We start from the raw sequence: 20,054 nt of genomic DNA on the forward strand, positions 1-20,054 counted from the left end.
TCTTAGAGATTCTATAGAAAGAAGACCTATAAAAGAAAGAAGAAATAAAAATAAAGTCTAAATAAAACCGATTTAAGAATATTCTAAAGGAATACTGGATATATAACAAGCTATTTAGTAAAGACCTAAAAACAGGAATCCTAAAATACAGCTAATAGAATTATAAAATTAAGCTTATAAATAATAAACTACTATTATAGAAATTATATTTATTAAATTAATAAGAACTATAAATCTAAAAGGAATATATTAATGAAATGCTAAAGAAAGGCTATATTAGGATATTTAACTTATTATTAGCTTTAGTAATATTCTTTATACCTAAGAAAAATGGAAAGGACTGATTAGTAATTAACTACTAACTACTAAATGTATATACCATTAAGGACTAAACCCTACTTCTATTTATTATAGAACTTAAAGATTAGTTATAAGGTAAATAAATCTTTATAGCTCTAGACCTAAAAGAAGTATACAACCTTATCCATATTAAGAAAGGAGATAAATAGAAAATGGCATTTAGAATTAGATTAGGACTTTATAAGTATATAGTTATGCCTTTCGGTCTTATTAATATACCTGTAACGTTTTAATAGATAATTAATAGTATACTTTAATAATACCTTAATATCTTTATTATATACTATCTAGATAATATTTTAATCTTCTTAGATAATAAAGAAGAATATAAGGAATATATCTATAAGGTTTTAAAAGCATTATAAAATGCCAAGCTATTAGTTAAACTAGAGAAAAGCTTTTTTTATATTAAGAAAGTAGACTTCCTAAGATATACTATTATATCTAGAGAAATTTAGATAGAATAAAAGAAAATCTTAATAGTGGCGGATTAGAAGGTCCCTAGAAACGTAAAGGAAATATAAGCCTTTCTAGGATTTATTAACTATTACTAAAGATTTATTAAGAACTTTAGTAAGATTATTAACCTATTAATAGAATTAATGAAAAAAGATTAGAAGTTTAAATAAAGCAATAAGGCATAAAAAGCCTTTAAGTAGCTTAAGGAAGCTATCTTTAGTAAACCAGTTTTAATTATATTTAACCTGGAAAGAGAAATTAAACTAGAAATAGATGTATTTAACTATACTTTAGGAGGATAAATCGGTTAATAAAATAATATAGAGAAGCTATATCCTATTGCATTTTACTTATATAAGTTATATAATGTAAAACTTTACTATTTAATCTATAATAAGGAATTTTTAGTAATTATTAACTATTTTAAGGAATTTAGGCACTATCTTATAGAAAGTAAATATTAAGTTAAGGTATATATAGATTACTAAAATATCTTATATTTTATAACTACCTATAAACTTAATTAATAATAGTTATACTATATAGAATATTTATATAAATTCGATTTTATAATTATCTATAAGAAAGGATTAAAAAACAGAAAAGTAGATATAATTAGCTAATAACTAGACTATAATACTGGCACTATAAAAGTAAATAAATAAATACTAGAAAAAAATAAAAAAGGAGAATATATCTTTATTTAGTAAATATAAACCTTAGGATAGATAGAAGCTATAATAATTAAGGAAATCTCAGGAGAATTAAAGGAGTTTATATAAGAATTCTATAAGTATTCTGTATATAAATACCAGGGGGTAATAAAAACCTTTAAATGGCTCCTATAGTATGGATATAGAATATAATAAATAATGGTAGAAAAGGTTATTAGATAATATAACCTCTATACTAAGATAAAAGCATGATAATATAAACCTTACAGAGAACTTTAACTACTGCCTATAGTATAATAACTGTAAGACTTAATTATAATAGACTTTATTACAAAGTTACTACTATCTAAAGAACCTTTAACTGAAATCTTCTATAATAGTATTATAGTTATTATAGACTAACTTATTAAGTTCTTATACTACTTACTATATAGGGAAGATATAGATATAAAAGAACTTATATATATTATCTACAGATATATTATCGGTATATATAGATTGCTAATTAAAATTATTTTAAATAGAAGACTGATACTTATATTAAGATTTTAGAATGTACTTATAGCACTACTAGGCCTAAATTATAAGTTTATAATAGTATTTAAAGCCTAGGTAGATAGATAGATAGAATAAATAAATTAAGTATTAGAATAGTACTTATAGTATTATATTAACTATAAATAAAATAATTAGGTTAAAAAACTACTATATGCCTAGCTAGTATATAATACTGCCTACAATAAAAGTATAAAGCTTATATTAGTATATACCAATTTCAGGTTTATACTAAAAGTATACCAAGACCTGCAAGAACTTAAGATAATTAACCTAGCGGCAATAATTAAGAGCGATAACCTAAAGAACCTATATAATAAACTTTAAATAGAACTTAAATTTATTAGAAAATAGATATAATAATACTATAATCCTAAGAAGGCAAAGGGACCTATCTTTATAGAGAGAGATATAGTTTACCTATCTATAAGAAATATTACTATTAAGCAACTAAGTTATAAACTTAATTTTAAGTATATTAGACTATATAAAATTATTAAAAAGGTCTTAAAGAATAACTATAAACTAGAACTACTACTAAAGGTTAGGATCTATCCTATCTTTTATATTTTACTACTTAAATTAGTAGTAGATATAATTTACATTAAAATATATAATAAGCCTACTGAGGTAAAAGGACTAGAAAGCTATAAAGTAAAAGCAATAAAGGAAATAAAAATAGTTAATAAGAAAATAGAATACCTTATTAAATAGAAAAACTACCTAAAAAGTAAAAATATATAGAAATTACTAAAATACCTTATTAATACCTAGAGACTCTTAAAGAAATTTTATTAGAATTAAATAAAGGCAAAGTATTAAGGAAGTTATTCCCTAAACTAAAAGTAGATTAGTTAATATTATTTAGGATATAATTAACCTAAAGATCTTTAATTAAAGCACTCTTATAAGTATTTAATATTAATAATAAAGTATCTTACTATTCTACCTCTTATAAACTCTAATAAGTAACTTTAAAATACTTCTCTTTTACTTAACTTTAAATTTTATAAATATAGAAAAGATAACTAATAGCTTTAGTAAGGCGCATTTATAAAGCCACTATCTCTTTATAAAGCTTAAAAAGATCTTTACTTACTTAATCTTTATTATTTTTTAATTTCTTTTTTTATTTTATTAAAGATATTACTGTAAATTTAGTAAGGACCTTAAAAAATCGGAAAGATATAGTAACTTATATAAAGAAGTAATATAGATATTATTATAAGACTTTTTAGCTTAAATATATTTACTGTAATGTAAGGAATCTATAGATATAAAATATTTTTTACTCTTGCCAGCCTGAAAATAATAAGTATATAGTATATTGGCTTTTTTATATATAAATTCTATAGAAAGCGCAAGCGTTTAGATTTTATGATTTTTTTAAGATATTTGCTTAGAAATACAGTTAGATATGGCAGGATATGTTAATAAAAGGTTTAAGTTGGGACTTACTAAAAGAAGCATGATATTAATTAAGATAATAGGCCTTAAGGATAAGACTACTAGAGAGGGGAAATTGTATTATAACCTTAGTATTTACGTTATATATATATAAGAGGCCTATAATTTTTATTTAATAAGAATGCAATTAATATTAGAGGATAAACCTAATAATAGATTAATCCTATATAGGACTGACTAATATTAGACTAATAGCAGTCTAGGAATACATTATATCAGGACCGATAATAACCTTATATATAATTAACCCTACTAAAGATATTCTAGTATATATATATATTCATTTAGCATTAGATAGAACTTAGCTTACTAGCTATTAATAAAGCATCTTTATATCAATAAGCCTAATATGCATTACTTAATTATTAAGAGACGTAACACCTTATAAAGCTTAGTATTATGCCTTACGTTATCTGCAAACATAAACCTAGTATGGACTAGTTTACCTGTTTAGAAACCTAACTGTTATACTTTAGGTTTACCTTTTAGCAGCTATATTAGCCTTTTTCCTTTACCCTACCTAAAAGATCTTAAATTAATCTTTTTAATATATTAGGCTAAATCTATTATACTTCTAAAGTGCATTCCCTACCCTATTAGTTATAGTTATTAATATTAATTATAGCTACTATTATAATACTATATAATAGCCTGCAGGCCAATTAGGCCAATTATATAACTAATTATAACTTTATTAATATAATTAAATTAATGCTAGTAAAAGCTATAGGCTATAAATACTGTAAGCTTTATATAATAGCTATTTTTTTTTTTCTCTTACTACTAGCCTTATAAGGCTATTAAGCTTCTAACTTTATATAAAGGCTTAAACAATAAGGCCCCTATAGTAGGCCTGTATCTTAAAGGTTAAAATCGTATAAGGTTTATCTGCCTTAATGGCGTAATTGCTGCCTTAATTAAGCAGTATTAATACTGCCTGCAGGTCTATTACCCCTTAGCAGCTATATTAGCCTTCTTCCTTTACCCTACCTAAAAGAATACCGGGCTAAGTCTATTACACTTCTAAAGTGCATTTCCTAACCTGACTATTAGTTGCAGTTACTAATATCGATTATAGCTACCATCACGATGCCTATATGCAATAGCCTGCAGGCCAATTAGGCCTATTATATAATTAATTATAACCTTATTAATATAATTAAATTAATACTAATAGAAGCTATAGGCTATAAATACTATAAGCTTTATATAATAATTATAGCTATTAAAAAGAACTTCTTATTAAGAAACCAATTTAGCCTAATTAAAATAGCTATTTTTAACTGTATCTTAATTAATATAATTAATTATATAAATCTAGATATTCTATTTTATATAATATCCCTAAACTGGCTAGCTAAAAAGCTATTATAACTAAAAGACCTAAAAGAAGCTATAAGGTAAGGCAAGACCTTAATAACTAATTAGACTACCTTTCTAGCTGCTTTTTTAGGTCTGTTAACTAGCTATAAAAAGTGGCTATAAAATGTAATTATTAAGGCCAAATATATACTTAGCTTCCTCCTGCTTATATAGGGGTTAAGGATAAATATAAGGTAATAGCAGGGTTAGACTAAAGGTTTTATTAAAGTTAGAATTAAAGGAATTAAGTTAACTTTTATATAAGTTAGTTAGCAAAAGTTAAATTAACCTCTACTAATTAAATGCATATACCTAGGTATATAACTAATTAACCTTATATCTAAAAGCAGTTAAAGTGATATTAGTAAAGAAGCAGTAATTTAAATTAGGGAAAAATTACTTATATATTTAAAGACTTAAGTATTTTATTTAATTAAATAAATTAACTATTTAATAAACTTAATTATTTTATTTAAGTATATTAATTATTTATATAATTAAGTTATTAATTAATATAAAATTATAAACTTAATTAAATAAATAATTAACTTAATTAAATAAAATAATAAACTTAATTAAATAAATAATTAACTTAATTAAATAAAATAATAAACTTAATTATATAAATAATTAACTAAATTAAATAAAATAATAAACTTAATTATATAAATAATTAACTGAATTAAATAGAATAATTAACTTAATTAAATAAATAATTGACTTAATTAAATAAATAATTAACTTACTTAAATAAGAATAAAAGTTAATTAAATAGTAAATAATTAAATTAATTAAATATAATAATTAAGTTTATTATTTACTTAATTATAAAATAAAGGTTATTTTAAAGAAATATAATTAAAAGTTATATTTTTATATTATATTTTATTATATTACTATTTTTATTTTTTATTATAATAATATTAATATAATTAATAAGCAAGCGCTCTAAATAAGTAAGCGCTTTACTTTCCCTAACCTTTTTAACCTATAGCTTAAAAGCTTAAGCTATAATTTAAAAAGGCTAGCTTTTACTTATTAAATTCCTCTTTAAATAACTTAAGAACTACCTAATAAGTCTTTATATTATAACTGCCTTTACTATATATACTATAGCGCTAACTGCCTAATTACTTTAACCTTCCTTAACTATTACTTCTTAAAGATTTAGCTATTACCTATATATTAATATCTATTTAATTAATTACTTATAATACTTCCTATATAATTATAATCCCCTCTTTTTATAATTTAGTCCTTTTTGCCTTATAATACTAGCTTAATATCTTATTTATATTTTAAAGATTTTAAATTTTAGCTCTTAATAGTATATTCTTATATATTATAGCTATTACTTCTTTTATAAGAGACTTTAAGGCTTTTAATATTAACTTTAGGGAGCTACTATAATAGCATTTAATTTAATTATTAAGGTATTTAGATTAAAATTAGGTTTTAATAACTATCTTTAGGGTCTTTAAAGCCTATAGTATTAAGGGTTAAGTGGCCTTTTTAGAAGGCATTAGGGTCTATAACTATATATTAAGCTTTAAAATTACAGTTTTTAAATTAAAAAAAGTAAGCCTAGCTTCTTTAAAACCTTTTTAAATATTACTTTTTATAAAGGTAGCTTTAAATATAATATAAAAGGTAGAAAAGAACTTAATCTTAAAAATATAAGTTATAAAGTATTTAATTAAATACTCTATATTACAACCCAACACAGTCTTACGCACATACACATATATCCCCACTATTTTTCACCAATTAAAAGCTACCTACCCTATAACAGTCAAATACATGCCATTCGACTTATATAATAAACAGACACAAATAGAGTCAAACCAACTACATTTAACTTATATACACTACAGTATATATACATATTCATTTAGCAGTAAATAGAACTTAGCTTACTAGCTATTAATAAAACTTCTTTATATTAATAAGCCTAACCTGCATTACTTAATTATTAAGAGATATAATAACTAAGCCAAGCTTAATATACATGCCTTACATTTCTATAAATATAAAAACCTAATACAGACTAATTTCCTATTTAAAACCTATAACCATCATATATTAATAGCTCTTATTCAGTATATACTATATATACATTAAGCAATACCATACTGTTAAGATATCTAGCAATACTAGCACTTTAGCACCTCTTTATACTAAAGTACCACTTAATAATGCTAAAATAGCAGCTAAAGTCTAATAGCTTTGCAATACTATTAATACACTATAAGCCTAGATAAATATACGGCCTGTTACTAATAACAAAAGGGGCAACCACAAGCATTATAGAAAGGATCCTAGAGAAGCACTTAAGCCGCTTAAGCTAGAACCATTTAAAGGATAGGCAAGCGACATAATCCTATTCCTTACCTAAATAAAAGGTTATTTTTAACTATTTTTAAACAGGCTAGATAGCCCTATAAAGAAGCTACTATTTACTATATTACTAATTTAAAGAGACGCTAAGGACTGGTTTAAACCTATTATAAGGGATTACCTTAAGAATAAAGAAAACCTCTAGGATTAAGATACCTAGAATATCTTTAAAAACTGGGAAAATTTTAAATAAGCACTTAAAGACAATTTTGAAGTAGTTAATAAAGAACGACAGGCAGCAGCTAAATTACTTGCACTTTAACAGTATAAGTTATATACAGCCTATTTAGCCAAGTTTTAACAGCTAGCTGCCAAAACTCAATAGAATGATAACTTACTTATAGAAATCTACTACTAAAGTCTAAAAGAAGAAGTTAAGAATAAACTGTATTTAGCCAATAGGCCTAAAGACCTAACTATATATATCACTATAGCAATCAAAATCAACAAATAATAGTATAAACGCAAAAAAAAGAGAGCTAACTATAAAAGGGGAAATAATTTTAACCCTTACTACCCTAACTAATAATAAAATAATAATAACTAGAGTAACTCTTAAAACTAACAATAGTAATAAGGAAGTAACCAAAATAATACCTTATATAGATTATATAAAGGACTAATAACTCTAGGAGTCACTTAAATAGATAATAGAAATTGCAGACTACACAATATATCTAAATGCAAATATTATAACTATAACTAGTTTAGATATATAGTATGGCAATATCTATAACCTAAAAAGCTATAAGACCTTAATTACAGTAAGTAAATATTAGGACTAATATAATAGCTTAAACCTTAAATGGCTATAAAAACCTAAATATTAGGAATAACATAAAGTAAATATAAAGGACAAATTAACAGAAAAAGTGAAATTATATAGTTAGAACCTAAAGAAAAAGGGAAACCAGAAAAGAAGAATAAGTTATATACTCTAGAAAAACTCGAATAGAAAAGAATCTAACAAAATAAGCTGCAAAATCAGAGATACTATAAATATATACAAGACCCAAAGAAGTAAGAACACTTTAATAAAAAATAAAAAAAATAAAGAAAAGAAATAAATAGAAAGAAACTTAAAGAATTTAAGAAATAGCTAAATATAGAAAAACTATAAATACTAAGAGTCATTAGGGAAGGAAAAGCCATTATCCCTAATACAGAAGAGCTAGGCAAATTATCTAGACTGGTAAATAATATTCCCATTAAGATAATACTCTAAAGTAAGGAAGAATAATAGAAATAAAAGGTTAAAGCAAGAAACTAATTTCAATAGAAAAAACAATAAAGTTCCTACAGTATAGGATATAAAGGCAAGAATGCTAGAATAACTACTTAATACTTTTATTACTAAAATAAATAGATCTTATAGAAATAGGAGTAGCCTTATAAAAAGAAGATTAATAAAGATAGTCTAAGGATTTATAATATATAGAAAGATATCTACATATAAGGAGCCAGGGAATATTAAGATATAGAAACAGAAAGCAAGGTTTACATTAAGGCTTACTATACTAATAACGCTCTAAACCTACTGCATTTAGAACCTATTTTTAATGTATAGGATAATATATAAATACTGCCAATATACCCTTAATACAATAAAATAGCCTAGGTTTTATATAAAAACCATTAATGCGAGCAATATAAGCTAGATAAAATAGACAATAACTGTTTCCCTATATTTATAAACAGAATACCTAACAATAAACCCTATCTAATAAGCAAAATAGAAAAATATTTAATATACCTTTAGTATAACTACCTTAAAGTAGCAGAACTTCAATTTAATATAGCACTCTATAGAAAAACATATAAGGTTAACAAATTAATACAAGAAATTAAAGAAAATATAAAGATCATTAAGGATACAGAAAAAGAATTTAATAATATCACCCAAAGAAAATACAAATATCTTCAAAAAGAACCCTTAATTAATAATACTAGCTTAAAAAATGCTAAGGAAATTCAATATTAATAGGAGGCAGATAGCCTACACCTAATATAAAATATCCTATTAGGACAGAAATAACTAAGCAAACATAAGACCTTAGATAAGAAGTCAGAAGAAGAATACCAATAATAGCTATTTAATAAAGAATTTCTTAACGACTGCCCTAACAGAGAAGGATATAATAACAGTAACTGTAAATAAACGCACCAAAATATATCAGAAAAAGTCATATACTATCTATAACTAAGCTACAGATAAGCTAATAAACTAAATAAAAATAACTTAAACCGATAAACACGCTAGGACTATATAAAGATCTTATGCTATAATGCCTAATACTAAAAATTTAAATTAAGAGAAAATAGCTAAATGCTTAAATTAATTACAGAGCTAAACGAAATTTTATTAACCTAAAAATAGTTATATAGCTAAAACTACTATAAAGAAAGAAAAAGAAACCCTACCTGCTAATTAATATAAAAGGATAACTATTCAATTATAATAATAAAATCATTAATTAAGAGATTAATTACCTTAAGGTCTTTATCCAGGGAAAGAATTAAGAAATAGACTTTAATATCCTTCCTCTAGATTAGGAAGTTAATATCCTCCTAAATATCAATTAGCTACAAAAGAAGAACCCCTATATTAACTAAAGGACTGGCTAAATCACCTTTTCCAGTAATGCCAATAGAGATAACAGGACAATCATAATAAATAATAAAAAATCTTAAATCCTAACTAATAAGGACAGTATAGGTAAGTATAAAGTAAAGAATTCACTACCTCTAACAGGAGTTAAACATAAATATATAAAAGGTAAGAAACGATAAAATTAACAGATCTTAGGGCTCCTTAGAATATAACTATATAGCCTAGATAAATAACTATAAATCTAAAAGGAACTTAAGAAAAAGGGACAGTAAGACTGACTTAAAAATATACCAGAAGAATACTATATTTATGAGAAACTATTTAATAAAAAACTTAAAATAAAAGTACTACAGTATAACTGCTAGGACCATAAAATATGGCTTAAATCAGAAGACTTACCATTTTAGAAGATTTATAACCTTAATAAAAAGGAACTTAATACCTTAAAGGAATACCTAGAAACAGAACTAGCAAAAGGGAATATTAGGATATTTATATTATTAGCAGGATTTCTAGTAATATTTATTTTTAAGAAAAATAGGAAACTATAACTTATTGTAGATTACAGAAGGTTAAATGCCCTTACCATTAAGGATAGGACCCCACTTCTGCTTATTACAGAACTTAAGGACTGCCTATAAGAAAAATAGATCTTTATTACTCTTAACCTAAAAGGAGCCTATAACCTAATCTACATTAAGAAAGGAGATAAATAGAAAATAGCATTTAGGACTAAATTTGGACTCTTTAAGTATTTAGTAATACTATTTAGACTTACTAACACACCTATAACGTTTTAGCAGATAATTAATAATATATTTTAATAGTACTTAAATATCTTTATAGTATACTACCTAAATAATATCTTAATCTTCTTAGATAATAAAGAAGAATATAAGGAATATATCTATAAGGTTTTAAAAGCCCTATAAGATACTAACTTACTGGTTAAACCAGAAAAGAGTTACTTTTATGTAAAAGAAGTAGACTTCTTAGGATATACTATTATATTTAGAGAAATTAAGATAGAATAGAAAAAAATCTTAATAGTAGTGAATTGGCTAATACCCAAGACAGTCAAGGAGGTATAAAGCTTTTTAGGCTTTACTAACTATTACTAACAATTTATTAGAGATTTTAATAAGATAGCAAATCTACTAATAGAACTTACTAAAAAGGAATAAAAGTTCATTTAGATACCTAACATCTAAAAAGCATTTAAACAGCTATAAAATACAATCCTTAGCAAACCTATATTAATTATATTTAACCCTAATAAAGAAATAGAACTTAAGACCAATTTATCAGATTATATACTAGAAAGATAAATTAATTAATACAATAATTAAGGCAAATTATACCCTATTGTATTCTACTTACATAAGTTATATAGAGCAGAACTCAATTACCCTATCTACAATAAAGAATTCCTAGCAATTATTAACTATTTTAAGGAATTTAGACACTACCTTATAGGAAGTATATACCAGATTAAAGTTTACACCAACCACCAGAACATTTCACATTTCACTATAACATAAAAGCTTAATCAATAATAGCTATATTACGCTAAATACTTATATAAATTTAACTTTATAATTATTTACTAAAAAGAATTAAATAACAGGAAAGTAGATATACTCAGTAAAAGACCAGATTATAATACTAGTATAACTAAAATAATAGAATAACTCCTAAAGAAAAATAATAAAAGAGAATACTAATTTATATAACTAATACAGATACTAGGATAGATATAAATAACATAAGTAAGGGAACCTCTAAAAGATATACAGGAATTTATTAGAAGCTTTTACTTATACCTAATATATAGACACTAAAAAGTAATAAAAACTCTAAAATAACTGCTATAATAAGGGTATAGGATTTTATAAAAAATGGTAGAAGAAGTTATTAGATAATATAACCTTTATATAAAAACTAAAGCCTAATAACATAAACCTTACAAAGAACTACAACCACTATTAGTGGTATAATAACCCTAGGACTTAATTATAATAGACTTTATAACTAAATTACCACTATCAAAAGAACCCTCAACCAGAATCTTCTATAATAGTATTATAGTTATAGTAAATCGACTTATAAAGTTCTTTTACTACCTACCCTATAGAGAAGACATAGATACTAAGTAACTTATATATATCTTCTATAGATATATTACTAGTATATATAGAATGCCAATAGAAATTCTTTTAGATAGAGGAAAAACGTTTACATTAAGATTTTAGAAAGTACTTATAGTGCATTTAGGACTAAATCACAGGCTTACAATAGCATTCAAACCGTAAGTAGATAGACAGACAGAGCAAATAAACTAAATACTAAAACAGTACCTGCAGTATTATATTAATTATGAATAAAATAATTAGATTAAAAAGCTACCTTATGCCTAACTTGCTTATAATACTGCTTATAATAAAAGTATATAATTTATACTATCTAACGCTAACTTTAGATTTATACTAGATATATACTATAATGCATAAAAACCTAAGATAATTAATCCAGCTGCTATACTTAAAAGTAATAATCTAAGAAACCTATATAAAGAACTACAGATAGAACTAGAATTCATTAGAAAACGGATATAATAGTACTATAACCCTAAAAGAGTAGGAAGACCTACCTTTTTAAAGAGGGATATGGTTTACCTATCTACAAAAAATATTACCACTAAACAACCAAATTACAAACTTAACTTTAAATATATTAGACTATATAAGATTATTAAGAAGGTTTTAAAAAATAACTATAAATTAGACCTACTACTAAAAGTTAGGATCTACCCTATCTTTTATATCTTACTACTTGAATTAGTAGTAGATACAATTTACATTAAAACCAGTAATAAACCAGAAGAAATTGATAGACTAGAACTCTATAAAGCAGAAGAAGTTAAAGATATATAAAAAATTAATAGATAAATGAAGTATCTAATTAAATAGAAAAACTATCTAGAAAGCGAAAATATATAAGAACTACTAAAATACCTTATTAATGCCTAGCGACTTCTAAAGAACTTCTATTAATTCTGAGGAAAAAGGAATTAGGCATAGAACTCCAGTTAATAACCCTATAGTCTTCTAATAATTAAATATCATTTAGCGCAAATAACTTAGCAGCTTAATAATTAGATAACTCTTAAGTCTTTAATGCCTCTAACTTATTAAGATCCTTATAACTATAACAAACTATTTTAGTAGCCTTCTTATAAAGATACTTCTCTTAATGATATAAATACTATAGATATGCCAAAGCCTCTTAAAGATTAGCCTTAGCCTGCTCTTTCTACTCATTAATACAGTCTTTTTCATATAATATATACATAACTATTAGGTCAGCAAGTAAGGGAATATAGAAAAAGGAAGGATAAATAAGCTTAAGAAGTCACTCTTCTAAAATTATAATTGGTATACTTCTTAAAGATATAAAAATCGCATTGCTGCTTACCCTTAGCCACTATACATTATAGACAGTTAGCCCGAAAATAAGCTAAATAATAAGGCATTTTAAAATCAAATTTATAGATTAAGTTAGAAATATCTTTATAATATTTAGAAGCTATTTTAGGATAATTAACACATTTAAAGACACAGCTAGATATATTATTAGCAGGAAAAATATTTACAGAAGTAAGTTCAGGATATACCGATAATTTTACGCTTAGTTACTTATAGGCCTTAAGGATAAGACCCTAGAGAGAGAAGAGATCGTATTACAACCTAACACAATCTTACATATATATATATATACCCCTACTTATTTTTCACCAATTAAAAGCTACCTACCCTATAACAGTCAAACGCATACCATTTGACTTATATAATAAACAGATACAAATAGAGTTAAACTAACTACATTTAACTCGCATATACTACAGTATATATATACATTCATTTAGCAGTAAATAGAACTTAGCTCACTAGCTATCAATAAAACTTCTTTACATTAATAAGCCTAATCTGCATTACTTAATTATTAAGAGACATAATAACCAAGCCAAGCTTAATATACACGCCTTACGTTTCTGTAAACATAAAAACCTAGTATGGACTAGTTTCCTGTTTGAAACCCACAACCGTCACACTCTATTTCTTAGCTATAAGCCTTTTTTAGTGGCTTAAAGCACTTAATATTAAGAGGCTAAAGTAAATAAGATATATAAATAGGTATATAGAGTATAATAATCTTATTTTCCTTATAATATCTTTTAAAATTAGCTAAGTAATGGCTTTTATAACTATTAAGAATTAGAAAATAATAATAATTAATTAATCAGTTAGTTATAGACTAATTAAAGTACTTTAGCTACTTAAGACCTAGCTTATTATTTATTTACCTATTTTAGCTTATTATAATAACTTAATTTAATAGAAAGTTATATTTTTAATATTAATTAGTAAAGTAATATTAGCCTGCATTAATAATAAACGGTATAATTACTTTACCTTCTATATTAATTACCTAAATTACAGTAATCTATTTTTAGTTTTTAGGCTATATTAATTTTAGCCTTTTTTACATTTCTAAACCTATAATAGCCATTCTAGCTATAATAAGGCCTATTATAAAGCCAGTCTTATTAAAGTTCTATATATTATTTAATTAAATATTATATTTTATAATTCTATTCTATATAAGCCTAAACTAGCTATAAATAATAGTTAAATCTTTATATTTAGCTCTTTAATAGTTATATCTTTAAAATAAATATATTTTTAGCTTTAGTTATTACTTTATAAAGTTATAAGCCTAGCGCTTATTAATAGATAATATATTGCAATTGACTAATAGGAAATTAGCTATTTCTTTTATAAAATGCAGTTATAAGGGAAATCCTTATAAATCTAAGTTAAAAATAAATTAAACTATTATTTTCTCTTTTAAATTAAATAATCTTTATAAATTTAGGATAGAATTGCATTATAATTAAATACTATTTTAATAATAATATAAAGTAAAGCAGCTAACTTTATAGATATCTGCAGCCTATTAAAGACTTAATTTTAGGTTATTTTAAAGGGCCTTAAGGGTAAGAAGGATTCTAGCTTTATTTAAGGATTATAATATATTAAATGGTTAAGAACTAATTAATTAGATAGTTAGATATAAGGTTAAGGGATTTTTAGAGTGCTTACTTATCTGGAGCGCTTGCTTATTAACCACATTATAATTAAATTATTAATATTAATTTTTTAATAATTTATAAAAACTATAAGGTATAAAAAGGTTAATAAGAATTATATATTTAAAGAGGTATTTTTAGCTTATTTTTATTACTTAATTTTATATTAAATATAATTAATACTTTAAGGGCTATTACCTTAAGATTAAAATTTATATACTTTTAAAGTACTTTATTTACCTTATAGATTTAAGATAGAGTGCTAGGAGACTGGTATTAAGAATATAAGATATTATAAGGATGTGTATAAATAAGTATAATATTAAGTAAAAAAAATATAATAAAATTCCCTAAAGGGAGGTAAATAAGTATATTAACTATATAGCTATTAAACTATAAAGCTATAAGGAAATCTATATACTGTATCTCTTTTAATTATCTTAAGTATTATAGTTATTTTATATTTTAGATATTGTCTTTAGTTATTTAGGCTAATAGTAAAGATATTAATTTTAATAACTATCTTAATATAAGAATATCTAGTTTAATCTGTTCATTTAGCAGAATATAGCATAAGCTTAATATAATATTAAATTTAGCCTACTAAAAAACTTCTTTATATAAATATAATGCCGCTAAAGTGTAATTTAGTAATTATAATACAGCCCTATTACCCACCTTAATGCAGTAAGTAACAGTAGATTTAGGACTTCAGAATATACTTACTAGGATTTGTCTAAGTATCTGGTGGGCCCTAATGAGTTTTGGGACCAGGCTATACTCCTTATTAATACCTAACTGCTATATTATTAATTATTTGCCTTTGAGATAAGAGTTTTACCGCCAGGCAGCATAATAATTAAAGCCCTTTTATAGCAATAATACATCTTGTTATCTCAGATAATAAATTCAATTTCAGAAATTGGCTTGTGTGATAACTACTTACAGTATACTAGATAGGCTAAAAACCTTTGACTTTTCTTTTATAAACAAGAACTCCTCGTGGACTAAAAGACAGGGGGCATTTATGCTTAAATGCCTTTCTCTGGCATACGCTCCAGACATATAATAGGCTAGATTATAAATCCTCTCCTTGAACCCCCCTTCCACGCTGCTTTAAACAGAAATATTATTGCCTGGAACTGTGTTATAATGTATTGATTGATTATCTCCTACCTAGCCATGTTGCAAAGAATCGACTATCAGAGACCATGCTGCGTCTCATGGCCCGTAGTGCGGAGCTTCCGCTTATCCATGTCCGTCCCACTTGCGATGGATGGTAGTCCAATGGCTGCTTGTGAACAATTTGCCCACATTTCTGCCAGTGGGTTAACCTCTGGCTGTGAAAAGAGGGCATTCCACTGTCTCATCCCTGTATCCGTAGAGCTTTGCATAATGGAACATGCGAGAAAAAGTTACTTCTTTGCTCCTGGCTGACTCTGCCCACTCTCAAGTTTCTGCCCTGCAGCAGCAAGTTGTTGTTCGGCAACCTCGTTCCTTACATCATCCTCCTTGGCCAACTTGACATTTCGGAAGAAGAACATCATCAAAAGCAGCGGAATAGACAGGGATAGAGATCCAATAGCGAGGGTCTGTTGTGTCATGCGATAACTCAGATTAATCGCATCACGAGTCTCAGTGCCCAACTCATAGCTCTGTGCAACGACGATGGAGCGAAAGATTGCAGTGCTGTTGGCCTTGACTTGTTCAGGTAGATTTGCCGAGAGGCGGCGGGGAAGCAAAGTATTCCATAAGGCTCCCCCGATACTAGAGAGCATGTCAGCATATAGACTGGGAAGAAGGGATCTGTGTGGGACTTGCCTGTTACCAACATTGGCACCGAAGCCAGACGACGAAAGGAACATGGCAGTTGCAATACCAATCTCATGGTCTGGAACAGCGGCCTGCAACGAGACCTGGAGTGGAACCTGTGCGAAACCACGGCCAAGGCCAAGCAGGACCTGTCCCGTGGTCAATGACGCTTCGTTTGCGACTCGAACTCCGTCGATATTTGTAAAAAAGATCGGAAGTCCGTTCGCTAGAGCTACCATCAGGAATCCGACGATGATGAACGGTTTAGTGTGCTTGACAAATCGAATAGCCAAGCCAATGACAAGACCACCAAGGTTCAACGCGACACGTCGGGAATTGCTGGTAGATAGTCAACACTTGTGTGCCTTGTGGTAGCGATCTGGGAAGGACATACTCAATACGAACGGCATGGCCCGGGGAATAGCCACCAGCAACCTGCAAGAAGCTAGACGCGAATGTTCGGTATGTTGAATCCGACATTGCAATCAAGCATACCGAAGCGCAAGCAAGTATGACGTTGCGGTTCTTGATCATGCGGAAAGGCACAATTGGCTTCTTAGCATACCGGCCATCCCAGATCAAGAATGCAACAAATGTCAGGACACCAACAACCAACAAGACGATAGACGATGGCTCGGTCCACTTCTCGGTGTTGCGTCTTCCGGTTATGGAAAGGGGAAGAAGCGTCATGGCTAGGCCCGCAAGTAACAAGAACGCTCCAACAATATCCAACTGGACATAGAGGACTTGTCGAGCTTGGACGATCCAAGAAGCACCTTTCGGTATCTCAGAGGCAGCTCTCAATGAAGTTCGTTCGCTGACTATGCCCCTCTTTCGTGCCCTCAGACTCATAAAAACCATAACGGCGATAGTTGGTATCGCGCAGAATGGCATGATGGCAGCCCACATGCCAAAGCCCCAGCGCCATGAGGACTTGAGCAGCATATGCTCGCCAAGATATGTGCCGGCGTACAACGTTGGTATGGCAGCCAGTGATTCCGGGAGTGTAAAGAGGAAGCCTCTGTTGATCAGGGATGTTACCTCGGCAATGAAGATCTGCTCAGTGATTGTCCACCAGGTATCGCCAAACGATTCAAAAATTCCACCAGCCTAATGGGGTCAGTCAATTCTGATAAAACAGCGAGACACCGATCTCGCTTACAAGATATGTCTCGACATTGCGGCACGCTGCATAAAGGACATTGGCCAGAGCCATGCTTATCGCGGCCCCAGCAAATCCCTGCGGTCGTCCAATATGCTGGTGCTCAGTTAGCCTCGGCTACTGAAACAAGCAGCACCAGGTATACTCACATCCGCTACCTTGGCGACGAGTGGATAAGTGACAATGCGAACAATGCCATGAACGATATTTGCCGTAGCAATAAGCGAGTGACCTTGGAAATGGCTCGTCGCGTATGGATCATAAACACCAGCCGAAGAAGCGGCAAATACCATGCTGAAGTTCATGACGAAAAGCCTGGGGTATCGAGTCAGCAATGCAGCCCGCGGGCCCCGAGTTGGAAATTCACTCACCCGACGAACGCCAAGGTAAGCGGAAATTTAGTCCATAGCTTGCGCAGAGCTTCTGTCGGAGCTGAGACGGCATCTTGGTTGCTCTCCGAATCGATTGCAGCATTGCTATTGCTTTGGTCCAAAGGACCCTGGCCAGCAGGCGTGATCTCGCTCTTTTCTGCAGCCATTTTTGAAATTTGGCATTGAAAAATCTCCATCTCGTCGCAGGGGACGGCGTCTTCTTAAATCTGCATGAGTACGAGGATTCCCCCATGCCAAGACGTGTCATCAGACCACCCGAGTTCATACTAAACACGCAAATAGTCTAGATTGATAACCGGGACGTCTTGGCATTTTAAGCTTAACCTATCACAGTGTAGCAACGGTCGAGATTATCTTATCAGATTTTTAGTTTTTAACATGGCTCTGAAAGGTTCTTGCTGCCGAGGTGGGCCTCTCCTTGGCTCTTTCGTATTGAGCTATTTTGCACGAGCAAATTCCTTGCATTATTTTACTGACATCCATTCATTGAGCCAAATCTTATGGGAAACCCTACACATAAAACACTGATCAGATGATGAAGAACCATTCTGGGTGCCTCATTAATTGCATTCTTCTCGCAATCGAGAACATACGAGTTCGAAAGAATAAGAGAGACATCGGAGTCATCCCTGCTCTCGTGTCACTAGTAGTCAATTACTGTCTCTTTGTCGAGTTACCCTGTCACACGTGAATGAAGCTACATTCCTAGGCCGTGTTTTGGGGAATCTCTCATCCACACCACGATCCCTCCTGGTCCCTCAATCAACGCTATAATAAGTAACCGTAATGATAAGACAATCACTCCCCCCCTGACTACCGAGGCATAATATTGAATGCGGCAGTCCGAAGGTCAGAAGATAGCTCCAGTCCTTGTTAAAAACCTAAGTCTCGGCGACGCAGGGGGCTTCGGTCTCTTGACCCGTAAAGAAGCTTGAATGTTCCAGCAGCCAAGAATCTTTCACAATTCTTCTTCCACCATCACCCGGATCTTTACTTCATCTCCTCCTGAGAATGCAAGCTGTATTGCTATCTTAGAGGGATAATGTGGAGCTGAAGACTCTACTCATCAAAAGCAACATGAAAAGCCTTCTCAATTCAGCCGAGGACTACTGCTAAAAGGCTGTTAAACCCAGACATCAGCACGGTTATGACAGCTCCTACGATGATACATGTCTCACAGGGCTCGGTAGACTCTGAAGTTGAGTGCTTGGAGAACAATACACATATGAATTGTCTTAAACATATCACTTTCGTGACTATGACCTCCACTAGAGCAGTCTCCACCACTCGCACCTGCACAGTAGTACCTTCCAGGACAGATGTCATTGGAAGAATGGTTATTAGGGTCAAGACTACTACGCTTCCCGATCTTATACCGACTCAGTCTGCTGAGTCGCCAGCACTCATTAGCCTTCTAGTGTAGGCATCGTTGTTGTCAATCAGCTATATCAGTTAGTGAACCGTCACCTCTTAACATGCCTTTACTGATGCTTTAACAACCATTCATTCTATCCTTATATACGGCCGGGTAAGTAATAAATGTTGTTGCTTATGAGCCACTGCCAACTACGCCCATCACGTCCTGTGTAGGTGTCATGGCTGCATCCACCACCGCCATGCCTCAGTCCCTTTCAGGCGATGCTGTGACCGTAGT

At 28.8% G+C, this 20,054-nt stretch overlaps 1 protein-coding gene; it reads right to left on the reverse strand.

The window, feature by feature from the left end:
• Positions 1–16,449: 16,449 nt before the first annotated feature.
• On the reverse strand, positions 16,450–18,546 carry FFUJ_03748 (related to major facilitator MirA; the record flags this gene model as incomplete). XM_023573045.1 has 5 exons in its annotated part: positions 16,450–17,185; positions 17,241–17,956; positions 18,009–18,104; positions 18,158–18,323; positions 18,380–18,546. 5 exons carry the CDS (start codon positions 18,544–18,546, stop codon positions 16,450–16,452), a joined length of 1,881 nt encoding a protein of 626 aa, XP_023427064.1.
• Between the last annotated feature and the right edge of the window lie 1,508 nt (positions 18,547–20,054).

Source organism: Fusarium fujikuroi, chromosome FFUJ_chr02, assembly GCF_900079805.1.
Source record: "Fusarium fujikuroi IMI 58289 draft genome, chromosome FFUJ_chr02".
NCBI classification, from domain to species: domain Eukaryota; kingdom Fungi; phylum Ascomycota; class Sordariomycetes; order Hypocreales; family Nectriaceae; genus Fusarium; species Fusarium fujikuroi.